We start from the raw sequence: 14,112 nt of genomic DNA, 5'->3' as shown, positions 1-14,112 counted from the left end.
TGATGTCAGCATGCCCAGGGTGGCGCCTTTATACGATCTGCGACGTCATATGTGGCAACCACGATGTAAATAACGGACGCGGAGTTGACTGATGCCACCTAATGGCGCGCAGGGGTACTGCTCGAAATAAAATCTCCGGATCCAGAATGATGCCTCGGGGACATTCTAAGGTAACAAATCTGCAATTAGAATATGTCTCTACCAGATAATTTGTTACCGAAGGCAAGTAACTTGTTTGTTTCTTTTTGTGGATTTCTGAAATGATGCTTTAACACAGAATCGTGCAGTACACTCCACCTGACTGCAATCCATACTAATCCACCCTACTCAATCCAATCAACCCCACTCCAGTCCATACCACTCACCCCAATCCAGTTCACTCTAACCCACCCCACTCCAATCCTCCCAACCCACCCTAGTCTAATCTGCCCCACTCCAATCTGACCTACTTCAATTCGCCCCGCTCCAATTCAAAAGAATCTGCCCCATGCTAATCAATCAGTCCCACTGCAATCTGCCCCACTCCAAAACAATCTGCCCCACTGCAATCTACTGCACTGCAATCCAAAACAATCTACCCCATTCCAATATGCCGCACTCCAATATGCCCCACTCCAATCCAAAACAGCCTTGCTCACTTCAATCTGCCCCCTCCACTCTGCCCACTCCAATCTGCCCTACTTCAACCCAAAACACTCCTCCCCACTCCAATTTGAAAACAGTCTGCCCCACTAAAACTAGCCCCACTCTAATCTGCCCCACTCCAATCCAAAATTATCTGCCCAACTCAAATCTGCCCACTCCAATCTAAAATAATCTGCCCCACTCCAATCCAGTTCACCTCACCCCAATCCAGTTCACCCCACTCCATCCCAGGTCATCCCACTCCAATCCAATCCAGTCCACCCCACCTCAATGCAATCCATCCCACTACAATCTATCACACCCCAATCCAGCCCGCCCCACCCTAGTCCAATCCACCCAACTTCAAACCCATCCACCGCATTCCAGCCCACCCCACCTCACCTCAGTTCACCCCACCCCATTTTAATCCACTCCACCCCACCCCACCCCAATCCAACCCCTCCAAATCACCCCACCCCATTCTATCCCAATCTAATCTACCCCAATCAACCTCACCCCACTCCAATCCACCCCACTCTACGCCAGTCCAATCCAGCCAACCTCAATGCCCTCCACCCTGCACCAATCCACTCCATCCCACCCCATCCTAGTTGTGTCCACCCCACCCCAAACCATCCACCCCCACCCCAATTCACCCCACTCATTCTAATTAACCCTACTCCAATTCAATCCACTCTACCTCAGGGCAATTCACTCCACTCCAATCCACCCCACCCCAAGCCACCACATTCCAATCCAACCACACCCCAATCCACCCCACCGCAACCAAATCCACCCTCCCCATTTCAATCCACCCCAATCCATTCCACTACACTCTGCTCCAGTCCACCCTACTCTACCCCAATCTAATTCACCTCATCCCACTCCAATTCACCCCACCCCACTCCAGTGCACTCCAATCCACTCCACCCCAATCCACTCCAGTCCAATCCATCCCAGTCCAATCCAGTTAATCTAATCCACCCCACACCATCCCACTCCAGTCCAATCCACCCCACTCCAGTCCAGTCTAATCCACTCCACTTCAAACCACTCCAGTCCACCCCAACCCAATCCACTCCAACCCATTCCTATTACTCAAATTCAATCCACCCACCCCAATCCAATCTAATCCAACACACTCGAAATCCACCCAAGTCCAATCAACCTCACCTCATTTCAACCCATCCCACTGCAATCGACCCCACTCCAATCAGCCCACCGGCCTCTCCACCTCACTCCAATCGACCACAGTCTACTCAAATCCAATCCACCCTACTACCTCAATTCACTGCAACCTACTCCACCCTAGTCCACCTCACGACACTGATCCATTGAATTCTACTCCCCTCTACAACACTGTACACCCCATAGTCAACTCAGCAACTCTCCAACAAATCCACTCTACGGGGCTCTAGTCCCCCACTCCACTGTATGATACTCCACATCACTCAGTTTTAATCATCCTGAACAGCAGCCACACTGCTGTACAACATGGCAAAAACACATTGCCAAAGCCAGGAGCTCTTGTATAGGCGAGACCTATTGGCTTTGCGAGTTTTGTTATAAATCAGTGTCTTGTTTCTTTTCCGACGTGTCACTTCCTTGTTCTGTTGTTTGGTGCTTTAAAATGCTTTACACATTGTTCCTTTGCTAGGCATTACTGCTCGAAGCCACAACTACCTGGGTTTGAGTTAAGGTTAGGTAAAAGTACCTGACTGGGCCTAAGGTAGAGCCTCCCAGCCAAACCATATAGTACACCCAAATCCTCACAAGTGGTATTGGCATGTATTAGGATGTCGAGCTAAAAGGCATGAACACCATTGATTTTCTGAAACAAATTGAGAATCAACTTTTGAATTACTGAGGCCACAGAGGGCAACCAAAAGGGATTCTAAGGGACCTATAAACCACAAAATGGTGTAAAAAAGTGGCTAAAGACCTAGACTTCTTAGCTAACTCAGATTGATGATATGCTCATATGTGCTGAGCACATATTCCACCTTCACTCATGTCAACAATGATTGTGCAGAATTCCCCCTCCTGATAAGGTTTTAACACTGGTCAATAATTATCTTTTTTTATACAATTAAACAATTGATCTTCATTCTCCAACTAAACAAAAGGTACCTTTTTGTATAAAAGTTGTTTTAAATGTTCAGTGCAAATCCAAGTACAAAACACGAGTAATGTTGGCATAAATTTAAGATTGACAACTTGTTCGAAATTAGTGAAGACCTAGACTCATCTGCTAATTCAATTTGATGATATGCTGATCTCAGATCTGTCAGAGAGACAACATCAGCATTACTACATTTGGGTAATGGGTGTCTGTCAACGAAAATAGTTTTGTTGAGAGACCTGAGATTGGCACACAAATACATTTTGCGTAATTTTTTTAAACACAACCACTGGGGTATCCTGCTCAGATAAGTCAGCAAGTTCAATTTCATCTTCATTCATCAGTTGTTTCAAGTGATCATTTAACTGTGTATCCTAATACCTAAAGGAAGATGATTTTGTGAGCAAAACCCTTATGGCAACCCAGTTTATCTTTAATTACCTCATAATGGGACTCCAGAATAGCCTGTAACTCATGATTCTCTAAAGCCACTAGAGAGATAAGACAAGTATTAAAAGGCCTGAGTACCAGGCCCATAGTCTCTTAATTTCTCCACCCAAAAATGCTATCACCGCTGTGTAGCACATAAACGTTTGTTAAAATCTCTTTATCCTCGTATGACCCTTTTCCCCAGAAATAGCCAAGCCTGTCAGTCCTGCTTCCTCCATTAGCTACAGTTCTAATATCAGGAGGAATAAGATAAAAATCGTTCCATTTTCAGTAAAACAATTTGTCTGAAATAACAGTAATTGGAGACGCAGACTCGGCAGTAACGTTCAATACCTTGTCACCCACCCTAATGCCACACAGGATTACCATTTTTAGGATCAAGGACACTTTGCACCAACTGTTAACATCAATTTACAATTGCTCATTTTATCACAAATATTATGAACTGTACATCTATGACCTGAACATGGTTAATATTTATCCTACACATTCTCGCAGTGTTATTTTGCAACATTTAGTCCAAGATGTGTTCAGGACAGGATAACTAGGTGAATTTGACAAATGGAAAAACAACCCACATTTAGAACGTATCGTGCTCTACTGGAACTATTTGCCATTTTTCCCTTTAGTCCTTCTTTGAGTATTAGTAATGAGGCTCAGTTGTGTAGGCTCCAAAACAGTATTGATTGACCCAGAATAATTCTTGGTGTTTAATTTGTCATGTTTTCATGTAGTGATGGCTGATCTCCCTAACCTTGTGTGATAGCAAAAGTCTCCTCCAAGGTGGATTACCTGCTACACAATAACTGCTCTTATGGCTTTGCATTAAAACATCCAGCGACAATTTGATTGCATAAACATTGATCAATCGATCCATCAAAATTGCAAGATGCTGTCAGAATTCGTAGTTTAGTCACATGTTGATGAAAAGACTCCTGCGCCATTTTTCAATGTCTCTCAACTAACACACTTTGTTGCTGTGAAAAAGTCATCCAAGTCTAACACCTGCCTCTGAATATTCATCCCAGTGACTAAAATGTACATTGTCCGTTTCAGTTTCATGAAGATGATCAAACATTCTCTGACCTAAACAACTGTGTAATAGGGTAATAAGGTAAACGTATTTCACTGTAAAATTATTACAATCCAAGGCTATCAATTATCTCTCAAAACACTTAAGCCATTGTTTCCATCACACAGCAGGATTATTTGAGACAGGTAAAAATGATTACGGTATTCCTTGCATTTTCGAAATAAATACTCAGGACACATTTTACCAACAAAATGTGTTCTTAGCTGATGTTTCCTTAACAATCACAGTGTATGCAGGAAAATGTAATTTAGTAATACGTAGTATTGCTGCTTACTTGAAATTCTTCAACAAATTACACCAAACGCAGCTTATATTTGTCTCGTACAATAACCCTCTGAGCGTTTTGGTTTCACTATAGATCACACCTGTTTTGTAATGGAGGCACAATAACCATATTGACCATACACAATCAGATCGTGTTGTAAGAAAATGGCCACCTGCCTGACCTTGTCTAAGCTGTGCGTTGAATGTCTATGCATGCCTTGTGGCTGAACTAGCATGGCTCAGGTGTCATTCACCAACGCTCAGCCGTTGAGTCATACTTAGTATATGTGGTATCCTGGTGATCACTGGTTGAGTTGGCTATCCAAAGCCTGAATCTCTTCAAATAATATAGTGTTGGGAATAGTATCCAGACCAAAGTGTACTAACGCTTACCTGCTACCAGCGATCATGTTTGTGAACTTCATCAACCACAATGAAGGATGAAAGACGGTCAGGCTCTTGTGAAGTGCGACCTATTGCACCTCACCAAAATGGTCAAATTCAGGAACCCAAGGTAATTGTACGACAAATTTATTACACTTAGATTACAGTTCGTAAATGCCTCCTATTTATGTTGCCTCCTGGGGTCTGTTGCCCACATCAGCTGCCCTCTTAGCTTGCAAATCAGAGCTGTCTGTGCGCACTGCAACATTCCACCTTGTTAGAAGTAGACAGATGGCCTGAATTAGAACTCGGCAGATGGGTTACTCTGTCACAACAGTGACGGATATCCCGTCCTCCAAAATCTAAATCCCATTCTATTCTATGGGATTTAAAGCCTGATTTAGAGTTTGGCGGAGGGGATTACTCCATCATAAATGTGACAGATATCCCGTCCGCCATATTACGATTCCATTATTGTCCATGGACATCGTAATACGGCGGACACAATACCCATCATGTTTGTGACGGAGTATCCCCTCCGCCAAACTCTAAATCAGGCACTTAGATTTCGGCGTACAGGATATCTATCACCGTTGTGATGGAGTAACAAGTATGCTGAGTTATAAATCAGGCCCAAACTCTGGTTCACAAATTCACAATGTAACAGTCAAGCTTGCATTTTCAGTCATACGCCACACTGACAACCTTTGTTTATTTGTTTTTATCATGCAGAGTAAAGGCTGGTAATTATGAAAAGCTAATGTGACATTCTATTCCCTAGCCGCAGGGTTCTGCATGCATATTACAAAAACAAGTATGGAACTTTGGTGTGATCGTAATGTCTGGTCAAGAAAATAAATTGCTCTCAATTAAACCTTGGAGAGAGAATGTCACAGAATACAGTAGTAATTATTTTGCTAAATATATTTTCATTATTATTTTGATTCAATGTGATTAAAGTGCAAGGACAATTTGGGAAGCAATCCCTTCACCCTTTCGCAGTCCTTTTTGGGTTTTGAATGCATGGAGACCCATTCGTTCCGCGTGGAAATGTGGCTTGTGACTGAAAAAAGCTGCGTGAATTAGCCCTAACATGTTTTTTCAGATAGGCTTAATTTTTTTTTAAATAAACTAAAACCATGAAAATTATACGTATTTTGGTATTTAAAAATAAGTGGATAGTAAAAGTAATTTTCCTTCTGGTTACAGGGTATCAAATTACTAATCCTGACACCATGGTCCGGATTTACAAACAAGAAGAGCCTCACGCCCGGGATCTAGACAGAAGGGCGGGCATCAGCGATCGCTTAACTTGTGAGTACACATTTATAACAGCATTGTTAAAACTCGTTCTTGTTTTTTCATGTTTTTTGCAAAACCTTATTGTTCAGGAAGCTGCGTGGTGTCTGTCAGTCTAAAAAAACATTGATTGAAGTCAAAAATGTTTTTGGATGTTAAAGAAAAGTACGCATTACCATAGTATTTCTTAGCACTGAAGGGAACTACTTTGTGCGGATGTGCTCATTTTGAAAGGGCCCAAACTTATTGTCATGCCAGCCAGTGGCTGAAATGAGCTGACGCATTGACCTGTGATGCATGCTTGAGTGCGTCGGAGAAAGATGTGAGTGAGACAGACAAACTGATGAAATGTTGCTGAAAATCCCTCCAAGTAACTATTTCATACACATAATAGTAGTAAAACCAAAAGGTCTTGGCTAACACAGACTTAAAAAAACATTAATTCTGCCATTGGCTGCCAGGCTCTTGAATATGACAAAGAAAGAAAGAAAGAAAAAAAAGAATGGGAACAAGAATGAAACAAAGTAATGTAATGTAATGTAATTGAAGTGAGAAGGCAAGAACAAAGAAAGAAGGAAAAAGGGAAAGAAAGATGAATGAAAAGAAGGGAAAAAAAAGAATGGAAGAGAAGGATAGAAAGAGAAAGAAAGAAGGGAAGAAAGAAAAAAGAAAGAAAGAAAGCTGAGAAGGAAAGAGAATGAAAGAAGGGAAGATAGAAAGATGACTAGAAAGACAGGAAGAAAAAAGGAAGAAAAGAAAGATGGAATGAAAGCAAGAAAAAGCTAAAGAAGGAAACAATATAGGGAAGAAAGATGGGAAGAAAGTCACAAAAGTAAGGAAAAAGAAAAGGAGAAAGAAAGGAAGAAGGAAAGATAGAAAGATGGAAAGAAAGAGAAAAGCAAGTGAAAGTAATAGAACGAAGATGAAAAGGATGGAAAGAAGGCAAGAGTGAAGGACAAAAGAAGGAAAAAAAGAAACAAGAAGAAATAAAGACAGAAAGAAAGAAATAATGGAGGAAAATAGGAAATAATTAAAGCACGCTTTGGCAAAGGCAATAGCTCTCGCCTATGCAAGAGCTATTGGCTTTGGCAATGTGTTTGGCCATGTTGTACACTAGTGTGGCTGCTGTGGAGTGGTATAGATTGGAGTGGAGTAGATAGGAGTAGATTGGACTGGGGTGAATTGGCGAGGGATAGAGTGGAGTAGGGTTTATTGGGGTGGTGTGGAGTGTGTTAGACTGGAGTAGAGTGGGGTAGATTAGGTGAATTGGAGTGTGATAGATTGGATTGGAGTTGGATAGAGTGGTGTGGGGTAGATTGGGATGGGATAGATTGGAGTGGGTTTGAATGGAATCGATTGGGTTAAAATGGAGTAGATTAGAGTGGGGTGGAGTGAGGTTGATTGGAGTGGGGTCGATTGGGTGGATTATAGAAGGGTAGATTGGAGTGGGGTGGTGTACATTTGGGTGGAGTGGGATAGATTGGAATGAGGTAGTTTGGAGTGGGGTAGATTGAAGTGGGGTAGATTGGAGTGGAGTTGGATAGAGTGGTGTGGGGTGGATTGAGATGGGGTAGATTGAAGTGGGGTTGAGTAGAATAGATTGAGTTTGAATGGAGTAGATTAGAGTGGGGTGGAGTAGATTTTGGTAGATTAGAGTGGGGTAGATTGGATTGGGATAGCTTGGGGTGGAGTGAAGTAGATTGGAGAGAGGTGGAGTTGGTTAGATTGGACTGGAGTGGGGTAAATTTGAGTGGTGTGTGGTCTACTGGAGAGAAGTGGGGTGGATTGGGGAGATGGTAATGGAGTGTGGTAGCATGGTTTAGAGTGGAGTGGGGATATTGGGTGGATTGGAGTGGGGTAGATTGGAGTGGAGTCCAGATTGGAGTGAGATAGATTGGGGAAGAGTGAAGTGGGGTAGATTGGGAGTACAATGAAGTGGAGTCGATGAGAGTGGAGTGTGGTAGATTGGGTGGATTAAGATAGAGCATACTGGAATGGAGTGGGGTAGGTAGGAGTGGGATAGATTGGACTGGAATGGGGTAGATTGGAGTGGGGTAGAATACGGAGGGGTAGATTGGAGTGGGGTGGAGTGTGGTGGAGTAGTATAGATTGGAGTGGAGTAGATAGGAGTAAATTGGACTGGGGTGAATTGGCGAGGGATAGAGTGGAGTAGGGTTTATTGGGGTAGGGTGGAGTGTGTTAGACTGGAGTAGAGTGGGGTAGATTAGGTGAATTGGAGAGTGATAGATTGGAGTGGAATGGGGTAGTTTGTGGTAGAGTGGAGTGGGGTGGTTTGTGGTGGAGTGGGGTAGATTGGAGAGGAGTGGGATAGATTCCAGTGGAGTTTGCCGTGGATTTAATTGAAATGTATAGGGGTAGATTGGACATGGTAGATTAGAGTGGAGTGGGGTAGATAGGAGTGGAATCAGATTGCAGTGAAGTAGATAGGTGTAGTTGGAGTCTGGTGCATTAGGGTGGATTGGAGTGGGTAGATTGAAGCAAAGAGGGGTAGATTTGAGTGTAGTGCAGCAGATTGGAATGGAGTGGAATGAGGTTGATTGGGTTAGATTGAGTGGATTGGGGTAGATTGGAGTGGAGTGGGGTGCATTGGGGTGGAATGGTGTAGACTGAAGTGGGGTGGGGTAAATTGGAGTGGGATAGATGGGTGGAGTGGGTTGGGGTAAATTGGCGTTGGGTACATTTGGTGGAGTTGAGTGGAGTAGACTGTAACAGAGTGAGGTAGACTGGGTTAGATTGTAGTGGAATGGGTTAGATTGTAGTGTGGGGTAGAGTGGAGAGGGCTAGATTTGAGTGGGGTAAGTGGTGTGGGGAGGGAAGGGGAGGGTAGTAGAGTGAGGAGCATAGAGAGAAGTAGCATGTCGTAGCTGAAGTGTCATAGAATGGCGTAATGTGGAATATGCATGTGTGGTAGCGCTCTGCTATTACAGACAACACATTTTTAATTGAAATAACTATTACATTTGGACCGTAATATGGTTGTACTGCACACAAAAAATAATGTGGGCAAATGTCATCACCTAGTGTACTAATGTGTTTTGATTGCATTCAAATATTTGTTTCCACCACACTTCATAATTACAAAAATAATTGCTTTATTTGTACTAACTGATATATTCTGAAACATCAGCACAGTTCATTTGCTATGTGCTGGAGAAAAAAATCCTATGCCCCCTTCCCTCACATGGGTACTCAGCAGGATTGTCACATATTTTATCTCACTGTGAAGTCAGAGAAAGAAAAGTAAACACCAAGCTCCCACAAGACAGAGCCTGCTGACATTTGACCTCTGACTTTGAATGCACAGCCAATGTGACAAGAAAAGAACAAATTTAAAGACCTGTTTACAAAAAGTGAGTCTGTGGAAGAATACAGTGAATATGTTTATGGCAATGGAAGGGACGAGCTGAAGCTGGACTGCCTAAGACAAATAAAGCCAGCAAATAGAAAGCAAGCAAATGTGAGTTACCGACCACAAAGCTAATGGTCAGCAATGGATGAAATGCATTCCCAGGGAAACTTTCAGAATGCCCATCAGAAGTCGTAAGCAAAACACCTGCGCTGTCTGGTAGGCTTCGCCCAAAATAGTGCTACAAGTGCTGCAAGTAAGTGAAAAAGGCTGATTTTCCTTCTGGGTGAAGTTTATTAAAGAACCATTGGTGAAATTGAGTCAAGAATAAATGTGTTGTGAAGGATTCTTAGCTTATGAACTTGCTTGTGTGATATTGAGCATACCTTAATATAGAACTGTTTCAAATGGACGCAATCCGCTATGCTGTGAAATACCAGCAGTCCGAAAACAAAGGAGACTCAAAAAGGAATTTACAACTGCATTGGCAGAAGACAAGAACTGAATAAATGTGAAATGTAGCCTGTGCTCATATTTGGTAGAAAAGGCCTGCTTTCACCTCGTGCTCTAAACACAAAGGCAACGCTAAAGTGATTATAAAGTGAAAACAAAAACACTGACACTGAAGGGTACTATTTTATGTACGGATGTGCTCATGGTGAAAAAGCAAAATACAGTCACTCAAAATTTAGGTAACTAATGGCACAAATAGGCTGACCCATTGCCTCATGCTGTATTCTGTAGGGGTAGGAAACTAAATGTGAATGACACAACAACAGACCACTAGAAGAAGGGAGGTGGCTGAAAGCTCCTTTAAGTAAGTATAATATAGATATCATTTCAGAAAATTGAAAAGGTCTTGGATAATTCCAGACCTAAAAACAATGCCAGGCCAGCAAAGAAACTCTTATCCAGGCATCTGTTTGGATATGTGTCTAGAAATTAATTATATGTGCCAGAAAATCAATGCCCAAGTCCTGCCATTCTTAATCATTTCACTTCTGTTGACCGCCACCTTCCCACTACTAGAAGACGGGGACTCCTACTTAGCAATTTCTAACAAGCAAACCTCAAACAATGCTCAAAAATACAGAAACTAGTATACAACAAGCAAAAGAATAATGAAATATATTACTTTAGAAAATATTACACAAAAGTCAACATTTTAATTTTAATAGGTAGGATGGAGATTTTCAAAATTATTTCCATAGTTCGGAGTAAAATGCTAGACTTATCACTTCATCTTTTATGCTCCTAATGCATGTTCTGTTTAATTTCGGCGCATGTCAGTGCTTCAGATGAGGACACTAATCGTCCATAGCAGATTCTGTTTCCTTAATCAGCCCTGCTCATGTGAATCAAGCTAAGGATACCAACTTAATTTTTAGCCTCTGGTTTCAAAGTCCTTCACATTTCCAAAGTCTTTTAAAATTTTCATTTTACTTATTGCTTTTTCATCTGTATATACTTTATTAATCTGCTAATATTATTTAATTGTCTAAACAGTGGTGGACACACTAAGTAGGAGTAGTGGACCCCAGTTTAAAACCCGCTACAGTTTTCTTACCTGTACCTCTGATCTCCTCTTCACAGCTTGCTACGCAAATGTCTGCCCGGACATTTTACTTCGGATTAAGCAGGAGGAGGATGAGAATGGCAGGGATGTGCATTGTGCAAAAGAAACAGATAGCTGTAACAGTGGTAAGTTGCATGTTAACGGTGTTCGAACCTTGAGAAATTCTTTTATGTGTGATGTTAATAAAATTTCACAATGATAATGATTTAGAATTCTTCCTAGAAGGGGCCAGAGTTTAGATAAATCTGTCTGATTCATGTCCCTCAAACTATTTTCAAGTATGGGGAGTGTTGTCTGAGCCCATGGAAGATGGCCGCCTAGATGGGAAGCTCCCTCCAAAACGAGAGACTGGAGGTGAATTACTATGCATTAAAACATACCACAGCTTGTTGAACAGAATAAACCATGCTACTGAAATTCTCTGCGCTACTCCAGTGTAATAATGTAGCTGTCTTGTGAGATGAGCACGCTGGTGAAAAAATGTGCTTGTTCCAACTTTTCTCTTCACAAAATGACGTACTGCTTAGGTCTCAGAGGACAGTGCAACGGACATACAGGCACTGCTGATAGAGGTAAGACAGCTGCATTGTCTGGCTGGTAGCGTGGATGATTGCCCCACCTCTCCATCTAGAAAACAGTACGTGTGGGTACAGCCCTGATAATTTTGGATCTCCACATCCTCACCATTGCGCTGCATTGTCGACAATGCACCTCCAGTGTGAGATTTCTTACCTACAGCGTGACATCATAATTAAAGGGTTTGCTTACTGTTATTCTACTTGACTGCTCCCTGCTACCATCTGGGAATGCCCAAATAGAAGAACATAAAAGTAGACAAAATACAGCAAAGGAACGGAACAATAAATAAAACAAGTAGCTCAAGACCAGTAGCTGGACTAGGGTCCAATATACCCCAATAACTGACTCATACCACACAAAATACTAGGAAGAAGACAGTTGGTTTCCCTCAACTTATATCAAGACACAGCACATTATCTCAGTATTCTTGTACACTTTTGACACAGCCACATCAGGCAGTCACACCATACTTTGCTGTATCATCATTGAGACAATCTTGTATCATTCTTGTGTCAAACCGGTGATAATGTGTCATCCGCTCAGGAGGCCATTCCCCCTCAAAATTCGACCTGGGATCCTGTCCTTAATTTCTGTGAGGTTATCTTGTTTTTTTCTGGTATACTCCTATACCATATACAATTATTTAGGTTTTCTCTGATACAATCCACCATTTATTTTTTTAAACAGAGAAATGTAACACTGTTGTATTGTCAATGGCAGACAAAAACATCATAAAGAAAAGGATAAGAAAAGGAAAATGAAGATCAACAATCAGCTCTCAAAAGGGCTAAGCAATATCTACCCACTTTATATATTCACCCATCAAAAATAAGTAAGAAGCTAACACCAGCTCAAACACGAATTTAATCTTGCAGCACCAGCTGCTCTCCACGACTAACACAAAACACTAAAAGCAATGCAGACCTCTTGCAAGCAGAAATGGCAGGATTGAGAAACAACATTAATTTCCTTTTCTCAGGTATAGGGGAAGTATAATCAAGAATAAGTAGACTGGAAGATGAAAACACAAACCTCTCATCAAAGAAAGTCACCCCACACTCACGAAAGGCAATGGACCCTGGAAACATGAACATGTAGAGAAGGATGTGGAGTCCTGTGTCTCTGTCTTCGAACAATGGATATCACAATTGATCAATCAATCATTCCTTTTGTATAGCACAGCTAATCACCCTAGAGGGTATCCAGACGCTTGCAGGGACCAATGGACTCAGTCGAATAGCCATGGTCTTGGGTGCTTTTTGGAACTCCGGATAATTGTTAGTATCCTCAGATTTGTGGAAATGTTAGAAATGGGGTCTCTAGTTGACAGTGGTTTGCACCCTGTCCAAGTAAGGACCCTCACTCTAGTCAGGGTAAGGGAGTCACACAGCTAAGATAACCCATACTCACCCCCTTGGTAGCTTGGCTCAAGCAGTCAGGCCTATCTCAGAGGCAATGTGAAAAGTATTTGTACACACACACACAGTAACACAGTGAAAACACCTCAAAGGTACTCCATAACAGTTTAACGAAATAGCCAATATTTATCTGAGAACAACAAGGCCAAAATGACAAAAATCCAACATACACAAGTAAAGATATGGATTTTCAAAGATTAACTCTTAGTAAAGTGCTTAGAAACACAATAGCTCCAACTATGGCTGTCACAGCATCTTGACGGAGTTGTTCCCAACAGTCTGACGCCACTTGTGAAGGAGATCAGGACGGTCACAGAGTCGCACAGACCCCAGGTCCAGTACCTTGGAAAACGATGTGGAAAGAAAGACATTGCACAGGGTAAGAGAGGTGAGGCATTGCTCAGTTCCTTACTGCTACCGGGGAGGTGAAGTGTCGGTTCCTTACTGCTAGGCAGGGAAGGTGAGGCGTTGGTTCCTTAGGGTTGCAAGGGAGGTGTTGCGTCGTCGTTGGTGAACCGTCAACTGGTTATGACCTGGCGGAATCCAGCAGGTCAAGTCGTGATCACACCACAGGGCCACAGGTTCTGCAGCGGAGTCGGCGTTGGGTGTCACGGACATCAGTGACACGTCACTGGGGACTCACACTGTGGCGGGACTTCAGAGGCGCTGCAGCAGCGTCGGCCTGTGTTGCACGTTGTTGCACTCAGTGGGGACCAGGGCTCCGGTATAGGTGGCAGCGCGGAGTCAGGGAGCGTCCTTTGTTCCAAAGTCGCTCCGGAATCAATAAGCTTAATTTATTCTTAGTTGCACCAGAGCTCACTTCCAAGGGCCCAAGAAATGGATTTGGCACCACTTGGTGAATCAGGACTCCCTGCAAGAGAGCCCAGGCCCTGCCAAGAAAAATATTTGATGGCCCTGAGACTTCTTAAGAGGAGG

The 14,112-nt window shown here is 42.6% G+C and overlaps 1 protein-coding gene across 3 annotated transcripts in view; it reads left to right on the top strand.

The window, feature by feature from the left end:
- The window catches only part of LOC138296101 (zinc finger protein 282-like), a 672,699-nt gene that overhangs the window by 217,754 nt on the left and 440,833 nt on the right, over positions 1 to 14,112 (top strand). For all 3 annotated transcript variants that reach the window (XM_069234955.1, XM_069234956.1, XM_069234954.1), the window contains exons 3-4: positions 6,147 to 6,251; positions 11,197 to 11,304. In XM_069234955.1, the coding sequence (XP_069091056.1) occupies positions 6,147 to 6,251; positions 11,197 to 11,304 (213 nt within the window). The remainder of the gene's footprint in view (positions 1 to 6,146; positions 6,252 to 11,196; positions 11,305 to 14,112) is intronic.

This window comes from Pleurodeles waltl, chromosome 5, assembly GCF_031143425.1.
Source record: "Pleurodeles waltl isolate 20211129_DDA chromosome 5, aPleWal1.hap1.20221129, whole genome shotgun sequence".
Lineage (NCBI taxonomy): Eukaryota > Metazoa > Chordata > Amphibia > Caudata > Salamandridae > Pleurodeles > Pleurodeles waltl.
Note: the sequence above shows the minus strand (reverse complement) of the source record. Positions and strands in the feature narration are given on the sequence as shown.